We start from the raw sequence: 24,596 nt of genomic DNA, 5'->3' as shown, positions 1-24,596 counted from the left end.
CAAGAGCCCTTACAGTCAAATATGCTGGTTTAAAACTAGTTGCGCCTGGGTGGCTCAGTCGGTTCAGTGTCCGACTTCGGCTCAGGTCATGATCTCACAGTTCGTAGCTTTGAGCTCCTCTTTGGGCTCTGTGCTGACAGCTCAGAGCCTGGAGCCTGCTTCGGATTCTGTCTCCCTCTCTCTCTGCCCCACCCCTGCTTGCGTGCTTGCGCACGCTCTCTCTCTCTTAAAAATGAATAAATGTTAAAAAAAATTTTTTTTTACCTCAAGTTAAAGATCTCACATGGAGCTGAGCCCCTAAGGACCTTGCAAAAGCACTTTAAACTGAAAAACGACCCCCAGAAGGGCTGAAATGGGGAGTCACCAAAAGGCTCAGACTCCCTAACCAAATGTGCCTGGAGTCAACTTATGCAAAGGCCACGTGGCTCCAGTGTCACTTTGGATCTGACCTGAAAAATGAGCTAGAATACTTCCACGAGGTGAGAAATATTTCCTCATCATCAGAGTCACATGCCTCTCTGATACACTGAGGCTTCTCCCCTCCAGGTGACATGTCTCAGTGTCACCGTTTTCTTGTCACCTCACTGACACTCTATTGTGTCAAAGGATGACCATCTTTAACAGAGAGAGTAAAAAATGTAACCTGCGTTGCTATTTTCCTGAAAAATCTCGAGGTGTCCCAGAGGAGGACAACGCACTGGTTGTGAAGTGACATTTAGGTCCCAAGAGGCCACGGGGCAGGGCACAAGGGCTGCTGAGAAGTCACAATGTCTCTTGCCGACGAACAGCAGGTCTCTTCATCAGATCCCTCTGTTCTGGTTCTGACGTGGCTTGGGGTGACTCACAGACCCCAAGCCTAGAGAAAAAGGACATTCATTTATCTGGAAGGTTCTCCCTGACTTCTGAGTAAACAATCATTTTGCAAACTAGTCACATTTGAGGGCATTTTCAATTCAGGAAGCTGGGAGAATGGAAGAGGCTTAAGTTATTTCATAATCCAGTTTCATTAGATTTACTGTGCACTGGCACGAATAAGTTACAGAGGGTAGACACCTAAAAATCAATTTCTTTGCAGACATTTGTGGACTGATAAAAGATCAAGCCAATCGAGCTATTAAAGTTTTAAACTTTTTTAAAACTACTAACAATACAAGTTACACATTGCTGACATCCCTCTAATGAAGGGCCAGTCGGAGAACTCACATCGTCAATCATACCATCCGCGGGCATAACCCTCTGAGCTGACTTTGGAACCAGTCCCTCTCCTACAGGAGAGACTCTAGGAAACCAATACCTAAGGACAAGAGCCTGGTAGCTCACTGCTGAGAGGTGCAAGAGGACACGTTAGATCATAAAGACAACAGGCAAGGAGTAGTGTGTGGCTCAGATCAGGCCAGCATCCATTTACTGAGCACTTACTGTATGCCAGACTCTGTGCCAAGTGCCTCATTAAAGCCTTCCAGCACAAACGTCTCAGTAAACATGAAAGCTCTAGAGAAATTACAAAGATGGAGTATGCTCCACAAGCAAGTTTCATTCTCAGTACATGGTTACCTTCCAAAGCAGCAGGATACGAACATACAGATATCACACAGACTTGCCTTCTGTTCTTTCCTGTGGTCTCTCTCAGTGGTTCCCAACTCAATTACTGTATGTGGGGCTCACAAATACCACCAGGAATATACAAATCCACATATGTTGTTAGTCCAGCAAAGCAAGGAATTTTCAGGGGGCACTGTGACTACGTGCAGCTTCTGCCTGAAGTGCTGACTTCCCTCCTAACCCGCACAGCACACCAGGTTCCACTGCACTCTCTGGGCGGCGCCCGCACGCTTATCGCACTGTGCTCTCCTCTCCTGCAGGATTAGGGAGTTCAGTCCCTACCTCATTGGCTCCGACAGAGCTGATCACACAGCTCAGCTTCTGGTTGTCCTTTGACTCCAGATAGATGGCTTGGCTCTTGTGGTACCTGCCAAAAACAAGACACAAATTTGTCTATATTTTTAACCACTGTACTAAGGTATGACTGACATGTTAAAAAGCTATACATATTTACTGTTTGTAACTCGAGGAGTTTGGGGTAAGTATACACCCATGAAATCATCACCACCACGAACATACCCATCTCCTCCCAACGTTTCCTCCTGCCCTCTTCTTTAGAGTTAATTGTTGTTGCTGTTTTTCCTTTTGTAGAAAGAACACTTCACGTAAGAGCTACGCTCTTAACAAATTTTAATAATATAGTATTGTTACAGGCACCAATTAAAAAAGGAAGGAAAAAAGGGAGACAGAAAAACACCACCACAAAAAATATAATTAAGAGTCTTATTTTACATTTGAGGAAGAGCCTGGATTTCAGATTTAATTTAAAGGCTTCCATCCTTGGATTAGACCAGATGGCCTCTTAATCTTCTAAATCTGAAACTTCTATTCCTTGGGCCTTCTGCAGAGGGGAAAAGGGGGCTGAGGAAAGGCTGGGAAACTAACACCATGTATTTACTTTTTATTTGGACTATAAAACCCATTTCAAAAAGTAAATTACAATTTTTCAAAGAAAACCTATTCTGGGGCACCTCAGTGACTCAGTCGGTTGAGCATCGACTTTAGCTCAGGTCATGATGTTATGGTGATTCAGGAGTTCAAGCCTCACATCGGGCTCACTGCTGTCAGTGCATAGCCTGCTTTGGATCCTCTGTCCCCCTCTGTCTGTGTCCCTCCCCAGCTCACGATCTCTCTAAAAAAAACAAACAAACAAAAAACGAACCCATTCCCACGGGCAAGCCCATCTCAAATCACTGAAGGTTCAGTGGATAAAATACACAAATAATAGAACACTTGCTCAAACCTATTTTCAATGTGTCCAAATAAGTCATCCCATAAGAAGGAAGGCCAAATTCAGCCCTTACTTTGGTCACTCAGATGACTCATTAATCACTTACCGCATACCAGTGAGTACGCTGGAGGTTGGAGGTGGGCAGTCAACAGGGCCACAAGGTCCCTGCTGTCACACAGCTTCAAATACAGTGGCCATGAAAAATACTGAGTACTCACCCTGGCAAGCATAAACCAGGCGAAGTTCTGAGCATCAGGGTATGTACCAACGGGGATTTAATTTGGCCCCATCAGTCAAGAGAGCTGCCTTGCATGAAGCTGACAAGACAGACATCCCATTTCAGCCCCAGTAGCTATCCTCTTGGCCTGCAGCACAGGACCACCTTCAACTTCTACAAGCTCAGGGACAAGGCCGAGGATGAAAGTGATGAAGCCAGGGCCAAAGCCCAAATGAGACAGCAGCAGCTGCCACAGGAGGACAGAGCAGCTGCTGGACTGAAAGAGTTGGAAACATCAGCTGAGGTGCGGCTGGGAGCCCTGGCAGCCCCAGTCAGTCAAAAATCTAACCTTTGGTTCATTCTGGCTGCACAGATCTGGCCAAACAAACCCACTAACTCATGTAAATTCTACCAAAACACATCTCCCAGCAAAGCACTGTATCCTATTCTTTGGGGGGGGGGGGGGGAGGGAGAGGCAGACTGCTTTGCTGGTATAACGGTATAATGAAATAATCTACTGCCAAGATATCACAGTGAGAGATGGACTTCACTCCCACAACGAGCTTTTTCCAATCGAGGTTCTAAGCACTCTTTAACCTGCTACTTAGAAGCTGAAACTCGGGTTTCTAACTCAATTTACTTCCTGAAAACACTGTTAAAAGAAATCGAATCATAAATGCAATTAGAACAGCGAGATTGGTTTAGACTCAGCTTTAAAGTTGCTTTTGGCCAGAGATCAGTTGGTAAACTGGGTCAGGGGACCTTCATTATGCTAAATATGTAATATCACAAGGTCTGAAGTATACAGCGCATGAGGAAAGGCTGAATTAACTCACAGCATCACTCAAAAACTCCAGTTTCCCTCCCACATCTAAGCCAACTTTCCTACGTAAATAGTAACATCTCAAGTGATGGTCAGAATAAAAATACAGAGAGAGGGGAACATTTGGATGTTCTACAGGGATTATGAGTTATTAAAGGGACATAGACACAAAACAACATGCACCTAGCCCCAAGTCATTCTGATACTATTTTCTAAACACTTTAATAAAGAAAGGTCACAGTGTGAAGAAGTAGGTTACTAGTGTGGAAAGGTACTTAATATACTGCTAAGTGGAGGGGGGAAAAACTATGTCCATTATGTTCCTGTGCACATAAAACAGATGTATGTTGCGTGTGTATCATACACATACACACACAGAAAAAAACTGGGTAAATCTGTAGTTAAGATGCATAATAAAACGTATATTACAATTTTATAGAAATGTGAATCTAAATTAAGAGTGGTATTATATACATAGCAGCGCTATCAACAACAGCCAATTTATGGAAAGAGCCCAAGTGTCCATCAACTGATAAATGGATAAAGATGATGTGGTATACATATACATACTACTACTCAGCAATGAAAAAGAATGAAATCTTGCCATTTGCAACAAGTGGATGGAAGGTATTATGCTAAGTGAAGTCAGTCAGAGAAAGACACATGATTTCACTCAAGTGGAATTTGAGAAACTCAACAGATGAACATAGGGGAAGGGAAAGAAAAATAAAACAGAGAGGGAGGCAAACCATAACAGACTCTTAAATACAGAGAACTAAGGGTGGCTGGGGAGGAGGGGGTGTTAAATGGGTGATGGGCATTAAGGAGGGTACTTTTTGGGATGAGCACTGGGTGTCACACGTAAAAGAAGAATCACTGAGTTCTACTCCTGAAACCAAGACTACAGTGTATGGTAATGAACTTGAAAATAAATAATACTAATAATAAAAAGAATGGTATTCCTTTTATTGCATGGCTTTCTTTTTTCTGAAATAATCAAGTGTTACTTATGTTAAAAATCAAGCAAATCATGCTTCTGGAAAATACCTGAACAACAAAGATGGGTAAAAACGAAACGTAATGTTAAAATTAACATCTTAAGGTCTATTAAAGACAACAGCTAACTCTGGGAGATGGGTCAAACAATCCTCATGAGACGTGTTGCTTTCCTTCAGATCTGCACAGGATGCAAACCCCAACACCGCTGATCGGCTTTAACAATGAGATCTATGAGGTCTATTACCACCGCCACCCCCCATCCCAGAAGTGGTCTGGGACCTGAGCATCTGGCCACCTCCCAAGTCTGCCTGCTCTGGGATCACCAAATGGTGGTGGCTTGAATGTCCACCAACGGTCACCATTTGCTCCACAGTAGAGCTGGCCCATGCGTTTCCCAAAACAGCCTGGGACCTGGGAACCTGGTTTCCTGGGAAACAGGACCTGGGTTTCCAGGTCCTCCTGAACCAGGTCTCACACACCGCACCATGGTCTTGAGGAACCATTATCCCTGGATATCAAATCTATTCAATGATCTGAATTATCGGGGAGGTGGGGGGCAAGTCCTCAGAAATTAGAGTTTATATTTTCAAAATGAAACTAAAAAGTATATGACAACCGTAACATACAAATTTACTTTTCAATGCCTAAAGACCAATAAAAGAGAGGGAGAAAACTGAAAATAAACTTAGACATAAAAACTCTTAAAAAGCAGCAACGATAGAGCTAATTTAGTAAAAATGTACATTATCACTTTTTTGCCAATTAACCCATTTTACAAGCTGCCTTCATCTCCGATGAAAAAAATACTTGAAATAGCCTCAGAGAACAAGCCCCAAAAGTCAAATTGACTTTATCACTTTATTACTAGTGGAAATCCTAACCTGGGAATCCTGACAAATGAGCTCATAAGGCTTTGCTTCTACTGTTAAACCCAATGAACTAGAATCAACACTACCATCATGGAAGAAAGCAATTTCCTTAAACATGGGTCAAAAAGGAGGAGGTAGAATTAATTTAATTTTGTATCCTACTGGGAACCCTGATATTAACATTTCATTTCCCAAAAAAACTAAATGCCATGTTACAGCTCTGGAACCTCAAGGAGCCCCGATGCCAGGTGTAAATCTTCACCGTCTCAACAGTCTTTGTCAGTCAAAGACTGGAGGAAGCAGGGGGACTTCGTTCCTGATTCACATCAGCAGCCCCAGATTTAAAGTAAAGAGAGATAAACCAGTCCGCCGGCACCATCAGTTAGTTATTTTAAAATATCAGCCACTTTCGTGGTACTTGCTAAGAAGGATCATTAGTCCAAATCAAAATGTGAGGAAGACTTAAAGCAGGACATAAAATGCCTTAAAAGCACTACCAGACCAAGGCAAAGCAAAGATGCTTATCTTTCAAAACGACACGTAGCTTGATAAGTGTTCACGCAGAGATGGGAAGCCTGAATCACACTCATTTTGCTGAAGTCGTTGAAAACTCAATGAAACAGGTTTTGCCAGAAATACTCCAAATATTTGCCAAAATACTCCACACCACTGCAAAGAGCATAAAGCGGTGTGCTGACCTCTCAGATTCAGGACTGGTGCAGAAGAAGGAAGGATGACAGCCCCCAACCTGACAAAGGCCAGACGTCAAGAGCCTGGGGAGAGAGGAGGCCAGCTACACGCTGGTCAAGAGCATTGGCCAGGACTCGCATGATACGGCAGGAAAAGGAGAGACCCACCACCTTCCAACAAACATGTCATCAACTCTGACTGCCAAAGCCAAAGGAGTGAGAAACAGAATACAGATGAAAATAATCTCAATATTTAACCATAAGCAACTTTAAATTCACTGTAGAAGGAAAATGCTCCCAGAAACCTTTTTTTAAAATTAATCATTTTTTTAAAGTTTATTTATTTATTTGAGCAGGGGGCAGAGAGAGAGGGAAAGAGAGAATCCCAAGCAGGCTCCACACTCAACACAGAGCCCAACGCAGGGCTCGATGTCACAACTCTGAGATCATGACCTGAGCCAAAATGAAGAATCAGAAGCTTAAAGGACTGTCACCCAGGTGTCCCCTCCCCCCCCCCCCCCGAGACCTTCTTTTAAAAATTTCTGCAGCAACCATGAGAAAGACAGCAAAATTCATTCAAAATGCTCAGGAGGTCTAGCACATCTAACGTCACCACTCTGTTTACGTTATGAAACACCAGGCACCGTGGATCCCTTCTTTAGAAAAGCAAGAATTTTATTTTACTGCATTTCACCCTCAAGACAAGTCTCATAAAGTCTGAGACTTAAGCCTTAGAAAGAAGATCTGAAGCAACGCAATTACAAAATGAACATCATTTGAAATATCACATAGCTTTAAGACTCATAGATCCGTAAAAACGTTAGTGATAAATCTCATCATTTTTGAAGACAGTTCTTATGTGCGGGCTTGATCTTTAAAGGTTATTTGGTTTTCATTATTAGAAACATTTTTCATCTCATTTTGCCCCTCAGCGTGTTGACCTGTTGGGGCCTGCCACCTAGTGGTAATGTTCTCATAAGCAATGTTAAGATACAATATAACTGGACTTTTTGAAGAAAGCCAGAGAATAGTCAAATGAGAGGGGCAGAAGTCACTAAGATCAGGCTCACAGACAGAGGCCTTCACCATCTACTGGGTAATTAACTTACTGTAACCTGATATTTTGGTGGAACGGGATTATTTCAACCATGACTACGTTTCTAAGTGTTTCTGCCTACTTCATAAGTGTGATATTATATTGTAATCAACTAACAATCTTGGGCGTTTTCTTTTAACAAAGCTCAAAAAATTCTAAATAGCCATTACTCTAATTTTGGAACTGTAGGTTAAATACACTGAAACTCAAAAGATCATTATAAGTGATAGCGATTATAAATGATAAGTACAGAAAGTATGCAATAACCCCAGATAAACATTCTCCACACAAACGAGTGAAAATTCAGAATGCAAATCTGTGTCCACCAGGACATAAACTAAGTGTGCCTGCATATGGACAGTGAATAAAAGGGATCTATCAGAATAAAGGAGCTGTGATACGAGGAGGGATCCAGGGTGGCTTAACAGCTAGCAGAATGCCTAGTTACAGAACAGATAGTAACATTTGTTGAAGGAGTAAGTGAACGAGTTTGTAAGCCCTTTCATATTGCTTTACTCTCTCCTCTCCGATAGAAATGCTGGTGGTCTGAAGGTGTCAAATGGTCTTTATTCTGAAATTATTTCTGGCGTATTAAAAAGCTAAGGTAACATACCTATACACTCACATGCAGCTAAGAAAATTATGCAAATAACGGTTTAAAAAAAAAATGGTCTCTAAACTGGTAATGTTTTAGGATTCAACTCCCCCAAGTATGTTTCCTGGAACATTCATATAGCAAAATAATGCATGCAAAAACAGTACCTGGGGTCAAGTAATATCTGATAACATCTCAGAAATTGACAATGCACATTAGCATATCAGAGTACCCAAAAAAGCACGACAATGAAGAAACCCAATTACCTTAATTAACATGGTCATACCCCAAACTCATCTGACCACCAAATCCTTTTTTCCACAGAATACCTATTAATTTTAGTGCACAAGGGCAGAGTTAAGAGAAGGCAGAGAGGGACCTGGCCTCAGTCCACAGGGGTAGCACCAGAGACAGAGGCCTGCAAATTCTAGCACGATGATAGTAGCACGGACAAGGGGTCCCTATCAGAACACGTTTTTGGGAAACGCTGTGTTCAGAGATCTAATGATCAAATGACTCCTGACGCATTTTTTTTTCTTTAAGTAAGCTCTACGCCCAATGTGGGGCTCGAACACATGACCCCAAGATCAAGAGTCCCACGCTCTTGATCCACCGACTGAGCCAGTCAGGTGCCCCACTCCTGACACACTTTTAAATGTTATTCCACTTCAGTAGTATGTAAGTTAAGCAGCAGCCAGCCATGCTCAGTGATAACGAGAGCCCCAGCCCTCTTCCAAGATGTTCTTTTGAGACTCCTGCGAGTAATCTGTGATTTTCCACAACATACCATCTTTTATCATAGTACAGTTTCCCATCTTCTATCCGAGCTTCAAATCTCTGGGCTGGAGACTCTGCCGGCGTGGCAGGCAAGTGTTCAGGAGAGGACGGGGATGCTGGAGGAACCAAAGATATTTCAGTGACCAAGCATGTAACAAGCATGTGGGTCCACCAGCTAACATGCTTTAACTGAAATGCTACTAAAAGTGGTAATAAACTCGATCATTAACTCCTCAGGGGTGTAAAAATGAGAATTCAACAAAATTTTTGTGTATTATGCCTGACTTGCTCCTCAAGGCAACCCTGTGAGGTAGGCGAGGCACAGGTTAACCTCACTGAACAGAGGAGAAACCAGAGATGCAGTCTAAGGGATTTGCCCAAGGTCCCTAAGAGAAGGACTAAAACCCCAGTGATCAGAAGCCCTGAACGGCAAAAATTAGAAAAATCTCTTTGTAAAACTGAGCTCATTTCTCGAATGATTTTTTACTTACTAGGTAGAGCAGGCCACCTTGTGTGTACAGTCAAGTTAACACAGTGGTCCTAACTACCGGCGGTTCAAAGGATCTAAATTCATACACTTTATACAAACCCCTCCCCATCATGCCTTTAGAAAATCAGGACCTCTCTGCAGACAATGGTAGCCCTCAGGAGGAAATTACTAAGAGAAAAAAGAATCTTGTTTCCTTCCACAAGACTTGGTGAGCAGAGAGATGTGTGAGTAATCACAGTGCTTAAAACGTAACAATGCCTTGCCCGTTCAGAATTCTATCTTGCAGCCTAGCACAGACTCTCGAGTGCCACTCTGAAAGGAACCACCATGAACACTGGGCTGGCCTCTTCTATAAACTGGGACTCTGAGTCCCTTACCAGAGCCAGGCTGTGAAAAGGCACTGGAACAGCACTGCCTAGCACTCAATTCCACAAAGTAATGCTGAAAAATCCTTCTGGTTTCATTTCCAGAAATGGAGGCAGACTTAAATCCTGTACCTTGAGGCCTACACAGAAGGAAACCTTCACCAGCCAATCAATCAACTGTCTCTTTTACAATAAATCCTAAGGTAAAGGCAAAAATAGCTTCAACATAGCGGGGCTAAAAAAAAAAAAAAAAAAAAAAAAAATCAGGGGAGGGTGCACTTAAGGTTCCCTTCAGTCTTCATGACGACTGCTCTTAGGCAAATAACATTTTATTTTTGAAAAGTGCAACAAATGCCTGTGAGATAGAAGCATGCTTTTCCAACAACATGATAAAAAGATTGCACAAACGCCAGTAACACTGTGCACTTACCTGGTCTCTTGGGTGACTTAAGCTGTAGGAAGAACAACAAGAAATCTTAGAACAAATCATTTCAGATGCAACTTCACGTGTCAAAGGTATCAAACTGATTTAACAAGTAACACACGAACAACATGAAGCACAAAACCATTACCAAGCCTAAGCTTTCAAATAAATCAAAAATCAAACCGTACCTTATTTAACGTTCTCAGATCCTCCATGATCTGTTCATCTGTTAACAAATAGTTTAGCTGGGGTGTTGAGAGTTAAAGGAACATGTCCGAGGGCCATGGTTTCCAAGCAAGCAGAAATCAACAAAACAGTACCAGAACTTTAGAATTTACAGTGGGACTGCGTCGGGTGCTGTTTCTAAAACAGTGTGCCTCTCAGAAGTTGCTGATTCTACTAAATGTCATGGTGCCCAGGTATGTAAACAAATTCACAAATTTCTTCCAAGCGTCTCTAAGTCGTTCAGAAACTACAAGAGTGAGAGCACAGGACACGGTACCAGGAGAACTTCCTCTTCAGTTTATGAAGTGCTCTTGTTCTAAAGATCCGAAGCCTTGCACGTGCGTGCACACACGCACGCACACACACACACACAGGCGTGGGCTTGTCCTTCCCACGTAACTTAAACCCTCGGTTGTGAAGACAAAGGTACCTGAAGTCAAAACCCTTTCTTGGTGGCAAACAACTGAATCATTCTGTGCAAATGGCCACTTATCCTCTCCAAGAACAAAGAAACAGAAAGAACTTTGCCATGCGTGCCCTCTTCCCACTCCCATTTTTATGACTAAAGGGCTTTTTTATGAGACTGAAATCTCATTCGCTTTAACAATTTGCATTGCACTGGTTTCAGGATGTAGATAACAGAGGTACAAAAGATAGGTATCACTGTCCTTGTTTTACAGGTAGAAAAACCAAGGCATGTGTAATCTGAGGTCACCCTGAATCTCCAAGTGTTAACACTAGGCTGAACTCCCAACACCAAGTGCCTTTCCAAAAACTGCTATCTATAAACCCCTCCCACTGGAAGCAGCAGCAACTAAGGACTCAACAGTAAAACGGCCATTCCCTAGCTCATGGGTAAATACACACGCTTGCCAATCACAATTTCTGTAGGACAGTGGCCATATATATTCTAGCAAACAGTTAAGCAAAAGATTCAGTCTAAAGAAAAACAGCTTGATGAAAAATTAAGGCTTGATGCAAATGGATATCAGGAGCAGGTTTTCTCCTCTTGTCTGGGATGGGGACAGGATCATTTGGTCGCCTCCGCAACTTTCTGGTCATGATGGGTTTCACTTCCATAGAATCTGTGGCAAGAATTGAATGGGTAAATCTATCCGACTACCACTTGAAGTCAGTAAGAATTGCTGTACTGTACAAATATCTGCCCCAGAGCCACCCAATCAGAACTGTTTTACTGGGGACATCCGGACGTGGCTCAAGCCAGACATCCATTTCAGACTTCAGAGGAGGGCTATCCTGAAGACTCAGACTGGATGGCCTAAGTGCATGCCGCCCCGCCCCCACCGAAATGCAGCCCCACCCTGCGGTCTACCTGTGGAGTCACTGCAGGCATCTCTCCAGCACCCCGAAAACTAGAATTTTCCTCCTCTTCCCTCAAATTAAGAAGCCACGGAGTGGTAGGCTCTTGGGATCAGAAGGAACCTTCGGGTCATCTTGGTCAACTAATTCTTGCAGTGCCCATGGAGGGAGGGAAACTGAAGCACATGCATGCACAAGGCTCTGTGAAAGGTCAGTGGTCTCAGCACCAACATCTTTATAGGACATCTTCATTTACAAACTTAGACTCTTCAGTTTCATTTTATTCTGTAACGTTTTCTAGCTACTTAACTATCAAGAATGATCTAATGAAGGCTCATAATAAAGGCCTTTTTCATTCTTCTTGACTTTTCTCTGCAGTCTGACACTGCTGTTGACTCTCTTTACCTTAAAATCTCTCCTCCCCTTGCCATCACCACCCAGATCTCCCCTCACCTGACCTGCCTCCTTGGGCTCCTTTCTGCTGGTGACCTCTAGAGTCCAGTCAGTTCTCAGCCTGTGTCCCAGTGAGCCTCCATAACCAATACCAGCTTCCCCACCCTTCTGAATGGCAACCTATGCCCGGCAACACCATCCACTCTCACTTTTTGTCTCACCTCCCATGGCTGCCTCCTCTCCCGAGTCTTGGGGACATCACATCTGTCCATCCCTCTTGGTCAGGACAGACTCTGTCATTGTCACTTATCTTCCCTCACCCAAGCATCATATTCACAAGGTCGTGGGCAGTTCTGCCATTAAACCACTTCTCAACTCCATTCCCTCATCCTATTCTTATCTCCCTCAGAGCAATTTCCCTAAGACGCACATCAGATCCTTCTACAACACATCCCCTTTCTTATTCAACGCTTCTATGGCTTGCCACGTTCTTTGGAAAAAAGCCCGCGTCACTTTCTGGTCTTGCCCCTTCTCCTTCCTTCGCATATACACCATGTGAGAACTTTTAGCTCGTCTGTCACCCAAGGGCACACGCCTTACTATGCCTTCAAGCCTTTGCACGCTGTCCTCTCTGCCTGGCCCCCTCTTTTCAGCCCGGCAAACTCCTGCACGACACCCTTTGAGAGCCAGCGCCACGCTCCCCGTTACATGATCTTCCAGAGTCACACCGCCTTCCAAACAACCAGAGCAAACCTCTGGACAAACCTCTGCTACCAAGTGCCACACCGTATGGCACATTTTCCCCAGAGACACATGAATTCCACCCCAGCACCTAAGCCATAGTTGTGGCAGGGGTGTCACAGAGTTTCCTGCACAACGACGACATGAGGAGACCATTCATCCACGACCACGCATCCCCTCGGCACAGCAGACGGACAGCCTCACGGAATTCAAGTGTAGCCAGCCCTTCCACTGTGGCAAGGAATTCAAGCGTACCTCTTCCACTGTGGCAACGTGCAGGAGCTGCCAAGTTAACAGTCGTGAGTACAAAGCCAAAAGAGATTTCTGCGTGTTGCTCTTAAGAAGGGAAACAGGGGTGCCTGGGTGGCTCGGTCGGTTGAGCGTCCGACTTCGGCTCAGGTCATGATCTCACGGTCCGTGGGTTCGAGCCCCGCATCGGGCTCTGTGCTGACAGCTCAGAGTCTGGAGCCTGCTTCCGATTCTGTGTCTCCCTCTCTCTCTGCCCCTCCCCCGTTCATGCTCTGTCTCTCTCTGTCTCAAAAATAAATAAACGTTAAAAAAAAAAAAAAAAAAAAAGAAGGGAAACAGGCAATGCTGACTTCTCGCCCCTATAAATGAAGGGGAAGTGCAGTCCTGATAAGTGTGTGTACAGGTGTGCGTGGAGTGGTGGGTAGAAGGAAGGAGGACTCACACACCCGCCCCAGGAGACAGTGGGGAGGGGAGTCCTCTCTACCGGAAACGGCTCCCCCTCTACCGAGAGGGTGCACTCCTCCAGTTACTTACTGGATGGTGCATGTGAATCCCTGCCGCGGCTGTGGGACCTCAGGCGGGCTACGTAAATCCTCTGTGTCAAGTTACTTCATTTATAAAATGGAATTACCAGTAATACCTCCCTCACAGGATGCTTCGAGGGTTACATGAGATACGAGTAAAGCCCTAAACATGGTGCCTGGCGTCACGAGAGCTCAATCAATGCTAGTTTTTACTACGCCATCTGCAGCCAGGAAAGCACTGTACAAAAAATATTTTTAAAAAAATCAGGGGCACCTGGGTAGCTCAGCTGGTTAAGCATCCGACTTCAGCTCAAGTCATGATCTCACAGTTCGTGAGTTTGAGCCCCACGTCGGACTCTGTGCTGACAGCTAAAAGCCTAGAGCCTGCTTCAGATTCTGTGTGTGTGTGTCTCTCTCTCTGCCCCTCCCCCGCTTGCACTCTGTCTCTCTCCCTCTCGAAAATAAACATTAAAAAAAATTTTTTTTAAAGTCAAGGTACAAACAGCTGAATGAAATAGAAGTTACACGCTTGAAGACAACCGATGTCAGCTGTGAGGCTGTGCAACATTCACACCTAATTCAAAAATCAAGGTGTGAAGGGAGCTCGCCCAACCCAAAGAACACTAGAGAAAGAGTACCTAGCACATGAACACCAATGAATGGTCCACCAGCGACAATGGTCGAGTGTGCCCTGCCCTCTGGGCTGCCGAGTCTCAGGCATGGGGAGGGTGGGCCACACATGATGGAAATGAGTCAGTCAAGGCACAGCCGAGAGAATGTGGGAATAACCCGGTCTAATCATGGCCAATAGGCTCAGAAAATCATAACTGCATCACTCACAAATCAGAAAATATAATCAAATTCTTCTTATGAAATAGCGAAAATCAATCCATTTTATTAGCCTAGCCACCACAATAACCTAATCAATTTTCATCCAAAAGACTGCTTCAGCAGAAGGAAGGTGCTCCGAAAAAGCCTCCAAGATGTAGTAGCCCATCCCCACCACCAGCCAGGAGAGTGAGCAGGGAGCAGGCCTGGCCACGTGACTCGTGGAGAAGATCAACACGTAAGTACCACGCACTGTAGTTCCGAAGCTACGTTATGGACTCCACTCATGTCGCTCCAGCCTTCTGAGGTAGACTTTTCACAGAGGGAAAGAAAGGATATCTGACTGACCCAGGTCTGAATCCACCTAGAAGTTCTACTTCTCACGAGAAGCAACAGGCTGGCGTACTGAGTTTGTAACAGCAGTCTCCTGTGAGTTTGGCCAGTAAGAGGCCCAAGGGGCTCAATCTGGGGACACCATAAAAGTCCGACTTCCGGAAGTGACACTCAGACGTTGGAGCCTGGCAGCCCTGGAGAAGGCACTTGAGCAGGAAATCAGTCTTCCTCTCAGACGAGCCCAACACTACTCTACCTGGCTTAAATCAGAAAGCCTCTCAGAACACCCAGGACCCTTCGTGGGTTTGCTTCCATAGCAATACTATCTGTGATCTAACTGAATACCAAACACACCGAGGCAGGAGAGTACAGGAGGCAGAAACACTGGACAAGGGCTGAGACCAGGTACGCAGCTCCTCTCCAAACCACCTTGTACATATGACATTTAACAGCATAACTCCTCCTGCTCTACCCACCAGCAAGGAGACCAGGAATGGCCGTATCTGACAGACACAGACACTCTCCGATTAGCACCAGGTATGCTGGCTAAGAAGTGGGAGCTTAGGCTGAATCAGTGCCAGGCAGAGCCTTTGCAGCACCAGTGTCTATGGAGAGATATTCCTGATAACATTAATCACCGGCAATTACCATAGAATTACCACTTCCCCACTGGCCTTGGGTTCCTTACTTCCCCAGGTCTCATCATTCACTCCAACAGCTCACTTGCCTACAGCCCATAAATGCAGCAAAAGCTTCACTGGAACGTACTTTAACTTTAAAAACAGGGGCGCCTGGGTGGCTCAGTCGGTTGAGCGTCCGACTTCGGCTCAGGTCACGATCTCGCGGTCCGTGAGTTCGAGCCCCACGTCAGGCTCTGGGCTGATGGCTCAGAGCTTGGATCCTGCTTCAGATTCTGTGTCTCCCTCTCTCTCTGCCCCTCCCCCGTTCATGCTCTGTCTCTGTCTCAAAAATAAATAAACGTTAAAAAAAATTTAAAAAATAAATAAAAAATAAAAAAATAAAAACAAAACCATACTTGTTTAGCCACAGCTGCAGTGACTCAAAGGAGTATCCTTAAGACAAAGAACATTAAGTGGCAGAAAAACAAGCCACTGCAGGGTAACCACTGTAACAGACTGGCTACAAACCAGGGGGCAGTGCAACATAGGGCAAACCTAGAGGCCCAGAGCAAAGTCCAGCATATCCTGGCCCCTCTCTAAGGGGCTGGCCAGCTCATCAGCATCACAAATCAAGGAGATGGGGGCAGGAAGGGAAGGTGAGAGAAGAATCAAGGTCGGTCTTCGGTGACCAACCAATCAGGGTAGGAATGAAGGGTGAAGGGCCCCATCCCCCTTAGGCCAAAGCTGTCAGGAGCAGAGGGATGGTATTATAAGAGTGAACCAATCAAGCCGTCCTCTGCACCCTCAACCACTGAAAACACCTGGATCCCACAAAGGCAGTGCCAGCAAAGAGCGTCTTGGCACCGAGCCCGCTCCCCCCAAAATCCAGGTCACCTCCGGCATTCTCCCTGCCCAGATATTTGTGTGAGGCCTCATCTCCTTGCCTGGGCTTCCAAGGTTCCCTGCTCACTGGCATCTGTTCCTCGTGGTTGAAACCACGCCCGCATCAGTACAACCACACGTACATACCCTTGCAAGGTTTTACAATCCCTAAAAACAAGCCTGACAAACATTTACCTTCATTTAGAAGCCTACTCTCTGGACACCGCCTTACTCTGGGCAGGACAAAGGAGCTGTGTCAGTCTTGTCACTACCAGAATACAAGCTCCTTGAGGACCAGTATTAGCCTCACTGTACGAATCACTCAGCACCGCGTGAACCCATGGTATTTCCATGGTAGGAAGTCGGGACAATGTGGTGGTTAAGACCAGTTGTGGCGTAAGCACCATGCCACTGGGGAGCTCTGAGCAAGTGTCTCCGTCCCTCTGAGGCTGCTCCGCCAAGTCCACCGAAGGGAGCTGCAGGAACCGAAAACTGCTACAAGTTCCCAATCCCTAAGTGCTGGCTCTGTGTGCAGCCCCCAGCCACGCTCTGAAGCACCTCCTAGGCGTTATATCATCCGACCTTCGCACCAAACCTCCCATCTCCTTCCTAAACGTAGGTTCTCCCATCGCCTTCTTAAATGAGAAAACCCCACCAGGGAACCAAGTTCAGGAGAGGGCCAGGATTCATCCACATCTGTCGGCCTAATGAGGAATTCCAGTGTTTTTATGTAATACCTGGCTCGACGTAAGTACTCAGGAGACAGTACTTTAGCATATCTTAGTATTATAATTTTATTATTATAAAAAAATTTAATTCGTAGGCTCCACCTACAAATCCAGTTATCTTCTAAAGGAAACTCCCAGGCTTAATGGGGTCAAGAGTAGCATCCACAGGGACCTGAGGGTTGGAATATGCCCCTGGCAAGGCAAAAATTACAAAAAAAAATGAAGTGGCGGGTGGTGGCTGTTGAGACCAAGGAGATAGGCTGTTAAGAGAAAGGAGAAAAGGCGGCTATCCTCACGACAGGAAGTGGACAAACGGATGAAAAACGATCGAGCGCCCCACATTTTAAAGCTCATTAAATTCTCACTGATTATCTGGGTTACTCATAACCTTGGCCTCAACTGCAGAGAAAACTCACACTCAGGTAACCCCACCCACGTCCTCATTACTCAAAAAATGTGGTCCAGCCAACAGCATTAGCAGCCCCTGGGAGGTGGTTACAAATACAGGATTTGCAGGCTCCCCCCCACACCTGAAGCAGCAGCTGCACCTATCAAGACCCCCAGGTGACCCATGCACACAGCCAAGCTGGAGGAGCGCTGATCCTCGGTTATCCCGGTTTCCTTACCGACAGCACATCTTTCCGCCCGCACAGCCTGCTGTCCTAAGTTCTTCAAGAGCAGCATGGGCAGTGGAGAACCTCCCACTAACCCCCACAGAGACTGCAAAGCTTTCAGGCCTGTTCAGGCAGAGCAGGTCACTGGCTCTCCCCGTTCCCAATAGGTTATCTGATCCAAGCTTCCCATCGGCCTCTCGTTCCAGCCTTGTTTTTCGAGAGATCTTCATGTTGGACCAGAAGAGGAGATTTTAAAGAACTATCTTTTCCAGGCAGAGCCAGCCAATGCTGATACTGGGCATCAATCCACAAAGGTGAAATGAGTCACTCAATGAGAGGAGATCAGGCCTTTCATCCAGCACCATAGCGGCACCATCTGTGGGAACACTAATTATCCTTCTAGCTCCACTGCCTTTTCTTCCGACGCTCTATCATTACCTTGGCAGAGCTTTTCCATACCAAGGGTACCAAACGGCTTGAGGAAGGACATCAGTAGCTTTAATGCCCATGGCTAGCTTTAAGCACTTGTGCAATCTATTTTATTGCGTTACAAATGACTTCCCCACATTTATTTGTCTTTTCTACCCTGGCAGGCTCAGCCTCAAGTCACTGGGGACACCTCCTGTCCCAGTTAAGATTCTGACTGCGAAACGGCCTGGCCAAACAATGTCTACTGCTTGTCAATAATCAGGATGCCAAATCACAGGTAAGGTGATGATATCCTTCCCTGCAGATGGAAAGGGAGCAGCTATAAACTGACGATATTTCCCACTAGCCTAATGAAGACTCCCGAACATCTGGTGGCTCTAGCAGAGAGCGATGAGGCATCAATGCCAGAAACGGCCACCGTCAAAGAAAATGGTACACAGGTCAGAAAACAGACAGACTGGTATCGGACACGGCAGCACAGGGCTGGCAGTCTAATCGACAAAGCATGTCCACAAGAACAAGATGGTACTGTCTGAAGATGCTATTTTAGCACACATTCTTACCGAAAAAACATTTCTGAGACACTTCCAGAGGCCTTCAAGGACATAATTCCTTCTGCTGAGTCTTTCAATAAGGAAGTGTACCAGAGGAGAGATTTCTGAAGAATCAGACCCTCACTTCAGACACACATTCTCGTGGGTGTATCAGGGGGGTTGGGGCCAGAAGTTTATGTCAGTCGAAGGGCCCCATTGGGTCACAGCACCAGAAATACAGAAAGAGAAATACTACTTAACAGTTACTTCTAAACTCTGCCCCAAGGACTTAACATGAAAACAACGCATTCCTTATAGACCCCTACTAAAGTCAGACATGCCAGAGCCCCAGCACCTTCTGTACATGGCAAGAGTTAAATCTGGGGGTGTGCAGAAGGCATGCCCCTTTCCCATCCAGGTGACGAACTCACCACTGACTTGTCTTGCAGTATTTGCTGACAGAAATTTTGCCAAGTTCCAAAATATCTAGTTCAAGTCAATTCCCGCCCCATATTCTAAGATTCCTCGGCATACATACAGCGACAGAACAACAGCCCCCGTTGCTTCTCCCTTCCGCTTGCCTACAACTGCAGACTTCCCGTATGTGGATTACTAAAGCCTAGAAGGCAAGGGAGGGATTGGCTCAGGGTCTAAGGTAACTTCACTACCTCTACAGGAAACTAGTTCACTTTGGCTACTCCTGCCAACTTTGTACCAACTCTTTCTGAAACATTCACAGTAACACCTGGGGAAGGGATCTAAGAGCACAGATGATACAGCCAAATGCCTTTGTTCTCCTATCTAGGTCAAAGGAAGACAGTGCCTCTCCTGTCATTAAGGTGAACTAAAAAAAACAGATTCCCACCACCACAGAGCTGCATAAGTAATTCGTGAACATAAACTAGATGTGCGGCTGACCCAGGAATTAAATTAAATAAAGCACACACCAGAAGCTGCAGCCACTACTAAAGGACTACCACTTACTGAATGCCTGTTACACACGCAGGCCACTGTGCCAGGCACTCACGTTTCCAACCACAATCCTGTGACACAAGGTCTGATCAGCCCCATTTCAGAGAGAGGGAAATAGGCTCCGAGATGCTCGGTGGCCAAAATCACACAGCCAGTATGAGACAGAGCTAGAAGTCTGAGCCGTCCTGTCAAAGCCCACCCTCCTTTCAGCTCACTCTGCCTGGACGAGGAAGTGAGGGAAGACAGGAGAGTGACTGCACAACCCCGCCCCCCCTGCCAGCCCCTGCCCTGTGGTGCCTTCGTACCTCCAGTCAGCTCCATCGTTAGCTTTTCATTTTCGATCATTTTCTTCTTCTCTTCCAGCTCAGCAATCAAGTTCTCTTTCAGCTCCACCTTCTTGTCTTCAAATTCTTTCACCGCGGCCTTCTTTTCTTTGATGTAGTTTCTTTCCACCTGTTCAGTCTGAGCAAAAGAGAAACACAAGTTCGGGCTCCAGCTGTGGACGCAGGAGCCCAGTAAACACCTCCCCGGGAAGCACAGGCTCAGCTGCACCCGCCTGCACAGGCAGGAGCGGGACACCTGCAAGTTCTCCAACAAATGCATGAAGTCGAACCATACAACCGGCCTATGAGCATACCTGACTACTCGGTTATTTCTTCTCTTTCACATCTTATATCGCATGGCTTGCAGCTTAAAGTAAAATGTCAAGATTCTCACAGATAAATTCTTTTAAAGCCTTAATTTCTAAGGAAAAAAGTACATTCTGGATAAAACATCTACGTTCAAAATTAATTGCACAGAGTCAAAATAACACGAGTTACTTGATTTGTTGACATTTATACCAAGATAAAATCAACTAGGTCATCAGATCATTTTTTAGGTATCTGAATCCTCAAGCACTCAAACACCGAAATAATACTAAATTTAAAAGTGTTCATTTTTTAAGTCTCGCCATCACATTAAGCGAAGAACAAGGGAGCTTATGGTTGGCTACGGCTGTGGGTCACATCATCCTGCAGACTATGTGTGTTCCACTGACCTCAGTAGTAAAATGGTTCCTGATAACGTGGCTCTGTTAAACCATGACCTCACACTCACGTGTGGCTCTCATAAAGTCAGGACTCCCCCCACACATACACACTAGCCACCCCAGGAACAGATCAGCATCCAAGATGCAGGCTCTCAGCTCTGTACCACAGCGCTGTGCTTCACAAAGAACCGACACTCAGATGTCTGCTGAAGGAAAGAAAAAATGTTCAATCTGCCTTTCCTACTGACCTAGAGGGGTTCCGCTGTAAAACAGCCCCTGAGCCACTTCAGAGACTGGGCTATGTCAAGGAGCAACATAACAAATTAGACCGTTGTAACTTAGACGTACTCCCGCATGGCACTAACATCAGGTGAAAGTCAACGAGAGAGCAGTGGGGGATGAGTACCCCCTCATCCCCTGTGATGAGCAGAAGCTGCCTGACCTATAAACGAACAGATGGGAATTTCTAAATGGAGACCCAAAATGTCCTCTAGTCAAACTCAGCCGTGATGAAAGCTTGCAGCTGGGGGCTTCTCAACTATCCACTTGGTGATAGAAGGAAAGGTTCTCCAGATTGGGAGAGCAAGATTCCAGTCTCAGAGAGGGCCTGAAAACCCAGAAGATCCAAGGTACTTACTTCCAGCTGGAGGAAGAGTTCTGAAAGAGAGAAAACATGCAATTAGATTCGCTAGGCTGTGTCACCTTTCCAGACAGTGATGGTAGGATTCATTTAGAAGCAGTAATTGCTTTCTGAAAGCACCGTTACACAGAGCAACTGTTTCCATCAGTAAAGTGTTGATCGACGTGAAGGGGAAGGATGCAGAAACTCTCTAGTTACAATCTGGCCCTGAACAAAATCACTTCTGGCGGTTCTCCCCAAGGGCAAAAACAAGCAGTGGGAACCAAACTCCCCTGGCAAAATAAAACTGAAAGTTACCCCTTCTTTCACTCAGTAGGTACCCTCCAACAGTCCCACAGGGCAGGATGGGGCAGGAAGGAACAATGCCGTTTCTCCAGAAGCAGAATCAACACTGACGTTTTTAAAGCACGGGTGAAGTACTCTGCATGGCAAGGAAGGATATTCCCCTGAGAAGTCAGGGCAGAGGTTCTGAGCCCTTCCGGGGCTTTCTTCACGGGCCACCATGCCTGTGTGTGTGGCTGTGCCTCCACAGCAACACCCTGTGGGTCTCTGCTGCACTTCCAAGCTCCAGACCTCATGTGACCTCTGCACAGGCAGCTCCACCTCACTTACCAACCCCACCCCCCCTCAGGCACCTACGAGTCTCCACCCAAGAGTATTCGACAGCTTACTCACCACCCACTATGTGCCAGGCCATTAGCAACCGTTTAACAGCAGCCCCCCACTACATCAGAAGGCCCTTGACAAAGCCAGCCCTTTAAACAAAAGGGGTCCATAGCACCTAATCTTTTCTGGGCGACAGTGGAGCTGCTGCATAGGTCACAAAGACTGCCAGTGAACCAACAACGCCAGGGGGCGCTGTTCATATTTTAGCACGGTCTCCTTCGTGAACATGATGAATCCTATGGATCCACTTGCCCATAAAAAAGCATATACGCACATCCACACGTAATTCCCTAGAATCTGGAGTTTCAGGACTCCAGATTAACAATTCAGACCTCAATAGATATTGAATAGGAAGTTTAAATGAAGAGGGGTGCCTGGCTGGCTCAGTCAATGAAGCACACAACTCAATCTCAGGGTCATGAGTTCAAGTCCCACACTGAGTGTAGAGCCTACTTAAAATGTAAAAAAAAAAAAAAAAAAAAAGAAAATTTCAACAAGGCAAGAGATGAGCCACTCATTATTTTCTAACTTCTCCAGAAGCCCTGATCACTTTGGTCCTAGGATCACCGAGCACGTGAGCCCAAGCACACGCAGCCCAACGTGCTGGCCCCAACGGCTTTAGATGCACAAACAACCTGACACAGCAAGTCTGCGCCCTTGTCAGAAATCACACCCGAACCAAGTCAAACTGGCAATCAGCTTTCGGGGTCGGTGATGGTTGTTTTACTTAAAACAGCCATGCACCAACACAACTAGAGCAGGTGGATTATCTCTGCCCAGAACGTGGTCTTTCAGGCTCAAGCTGTGACTGATCTGGGAGCTCTTCTGCATGTGTATCCGGGGGCAGGGGAGAGAGATGTTTCTGAAAGGACACACGAGGACAGGACTGAACGTGGAATTAAGGGAAGCAGCTCAATACTCATGCTGCAGTTCTGGCTTCAGAAAAGTGGCTCACGTCCATTTCCTTTCCTTACTTGTATCTTAAACCAATTCCATGAGGTATTCGTATCCCCCCTACAGATGGGGCAATTGGGGCTCCAAGAGCAAATTATTGCTTAAAGGCTCAAGACCTAAAGTGCAAGGAGGAAGACCTAAACCTAGGGCCTCATGCCTCACCTCCTTTCCCTAATGCGGAACACCGGGAAGAGGGTTGAGGATCTCAAAGATGTCCCAAGGAGATGCCTCAAGAAGTCAGAGTGCAGTGGGGACAACCACAGGGGCAGGCAGGCGGATGTGGGCGCACAGAAGGCCAATGGCTGTACTTCCATTTTCCCCGCGCCTCTTGCACCCCTCCGCTACCTTTCTGCTGTTGGGTGTACGCGGGACATCTACTCCCTGGAGAGAGGGAAAAGTTCCACCAACAGAAAGCCGGAAAGACAATGGAACAGAAAGCAAGAGGACAGCAGCCTGAGGAGCAGCACCCAGACAGCATCTGCAGACCCAGCATTAGGTCCCCCCAGACCCCCCCGAGCAGGAACAGGCACTACGTGGGCGCTCGAAATTGAATGCTTACAGAACATTTCCCATAGGACCAGGAATCTGTGTTTACACACTTTGAACAATCATCACATATTACTTTTTGCATGATTCTTTATTGACCTCAGAATGTTCCTTAACTTACCCATGTTTGCACGTCTTTTGTCAATGAAATAGCACATTTCCTAAAGTCAAGGACAAGGTGTTCCACTACTTTTTTGCTCAGAGCTTGAATGTAGCAGGTGCTCCACAAATTCTTAACCAACACACGTACTGTGTACTATAACGAACCAAGGTGTGCTCTTCCCGTAAATGCTTGTAACACTCAAGAGGAAAAAAAAAAAACAGAGGACACCCCTTCCTCCCAGAGCAGGGAATGCCAAAAGAAGCAAACTTCAAACAAGAGTGAAACAAGCTCGATTCTTTCCCATGTCAGCTCCTCTCATGGTACATTCAGCCAGCCAAGCAGACGTGAGACAGAACGTGTAAGACTGCTTAACCTGGGGGCGCCAGGGAGCATAACTGACTTCAAGGAGCCAGCTGGGGGTTCCAGGGACTATAACCGACCATAAGGAGCCAACACGAATAAGCTTAACTACAGGTTGTTCGTTGGCCACTGGAAAAAAGATGTCCCAGCTTTACCCAACTGCACCTCTGGTCTCTCTTCCCCAACCCCTCCACCATACCCAAGGATTATCTGAGATGCCTGCTGGACAGCAGCTCTCATGACATTACATCGATAATCAGCAAAAGGAGAAACACTTAAAGATGATTTACTTCCACCTAAGACAGAGCCTCACCTGCGTTTCGAATCCTCTCTTTGTACTGCTGATCTAGTTTTTTCATCCTCTTCTGATATTCCTGTAACGTACCTGATTTTGAGATGTACAAAATAAAACATATTTTGAATATCAATCTGTTTTACATTTTAGTTCCTAAAATTATCTTATAGTATCCACAGTGACTGTTTTAATAACCTCAAAGTAAAACACAAACCAAGGAAAGGCACAGGCAAACAGAACTAACTGCTCTGGTTCTCAACCAAGGCCAACAACAGAAATCACCCCACCTAGTGGATTAAGACTCTCTAGCAAGTGAGAGGAAGTCAAAAGGTGCAGGATTGAAATGATTCTGATCACCTGCTGCCACTTTGAGTCAATGGGCTTCCCTTTCCTGAGCTCATTCTTCTTCAGTAAGGCCTAGAACTTTCAGTAGG

The 24,596-nt window shown here is 45.8% G+C and overlaps 1 protein-coding gene across 12 annotated transcripts in view; it reads right to left on the bottom strand.

Annotated features, from left to right (window-relative positions):
• Positions 1–24,596, bottom strand: part of SUDS3 (SIN3A corepressor complex component SDS3) — a 150,772-nt gene that overhangs the window by 119,055 nt on the left and 7,121 nt on the right. For 11 of the 12 annotated variants that reach the window (XM_081790708.1, XM_081790710.1, XM_081790702.1 and 8 more), the window contains 8 exons: positions 24,181–24,252; positions 21,236–21,255; positions 19,874–20,030; positions 11,392–11,487; positions 10,366–10,427; positions 10,184–10,205; positions 8,909–9,014; positions 1,885–1,969 (listed from right to left, as the gene is read on the bottom strand). In XM_081790708.1, coding sequence (XP_081646834.1) covers positions 1,885–1,969; positions 8,909–9,014; positions 10,184–10,205; positions 10,366–10,427; positions 11,392–11,487; positions 19,874–20,030; positions 21,236–21,255; positions 24,181–24,252 — 620 coding nt within the window. The remainder of the gene's footprint in view (positions 1–1,884; positions 1,970–8,908; positions 9,015–10,183; positions 10,206–10,365; positions 10,428–11,391; positions 11,488–19,873; positions 20,031–21,235; positions 21,256–24,180; positions 24,253–24,596) is intronic. The other variant, XM_078435735.2, reaches the window with a different exon arrangement.

Source organism: Panthera onca, chromosome D3 (assembly GCF_046562875.1).
Source record: "Panthera onca isolate mPanOnc1 chromosome D3, mPanOnc1 haplotype 2, whole genome shotgun sequence".
In the NCBI taxonomy this organism is placed as follows: Eukaryota; Metazoa; Chordata; class Mammalia; order Carnivora; family Felidae; genus Panthera; species Panthera onca.
This window is presented reverse-complemented; position numbering and strand designations above follow the sequence as displayed.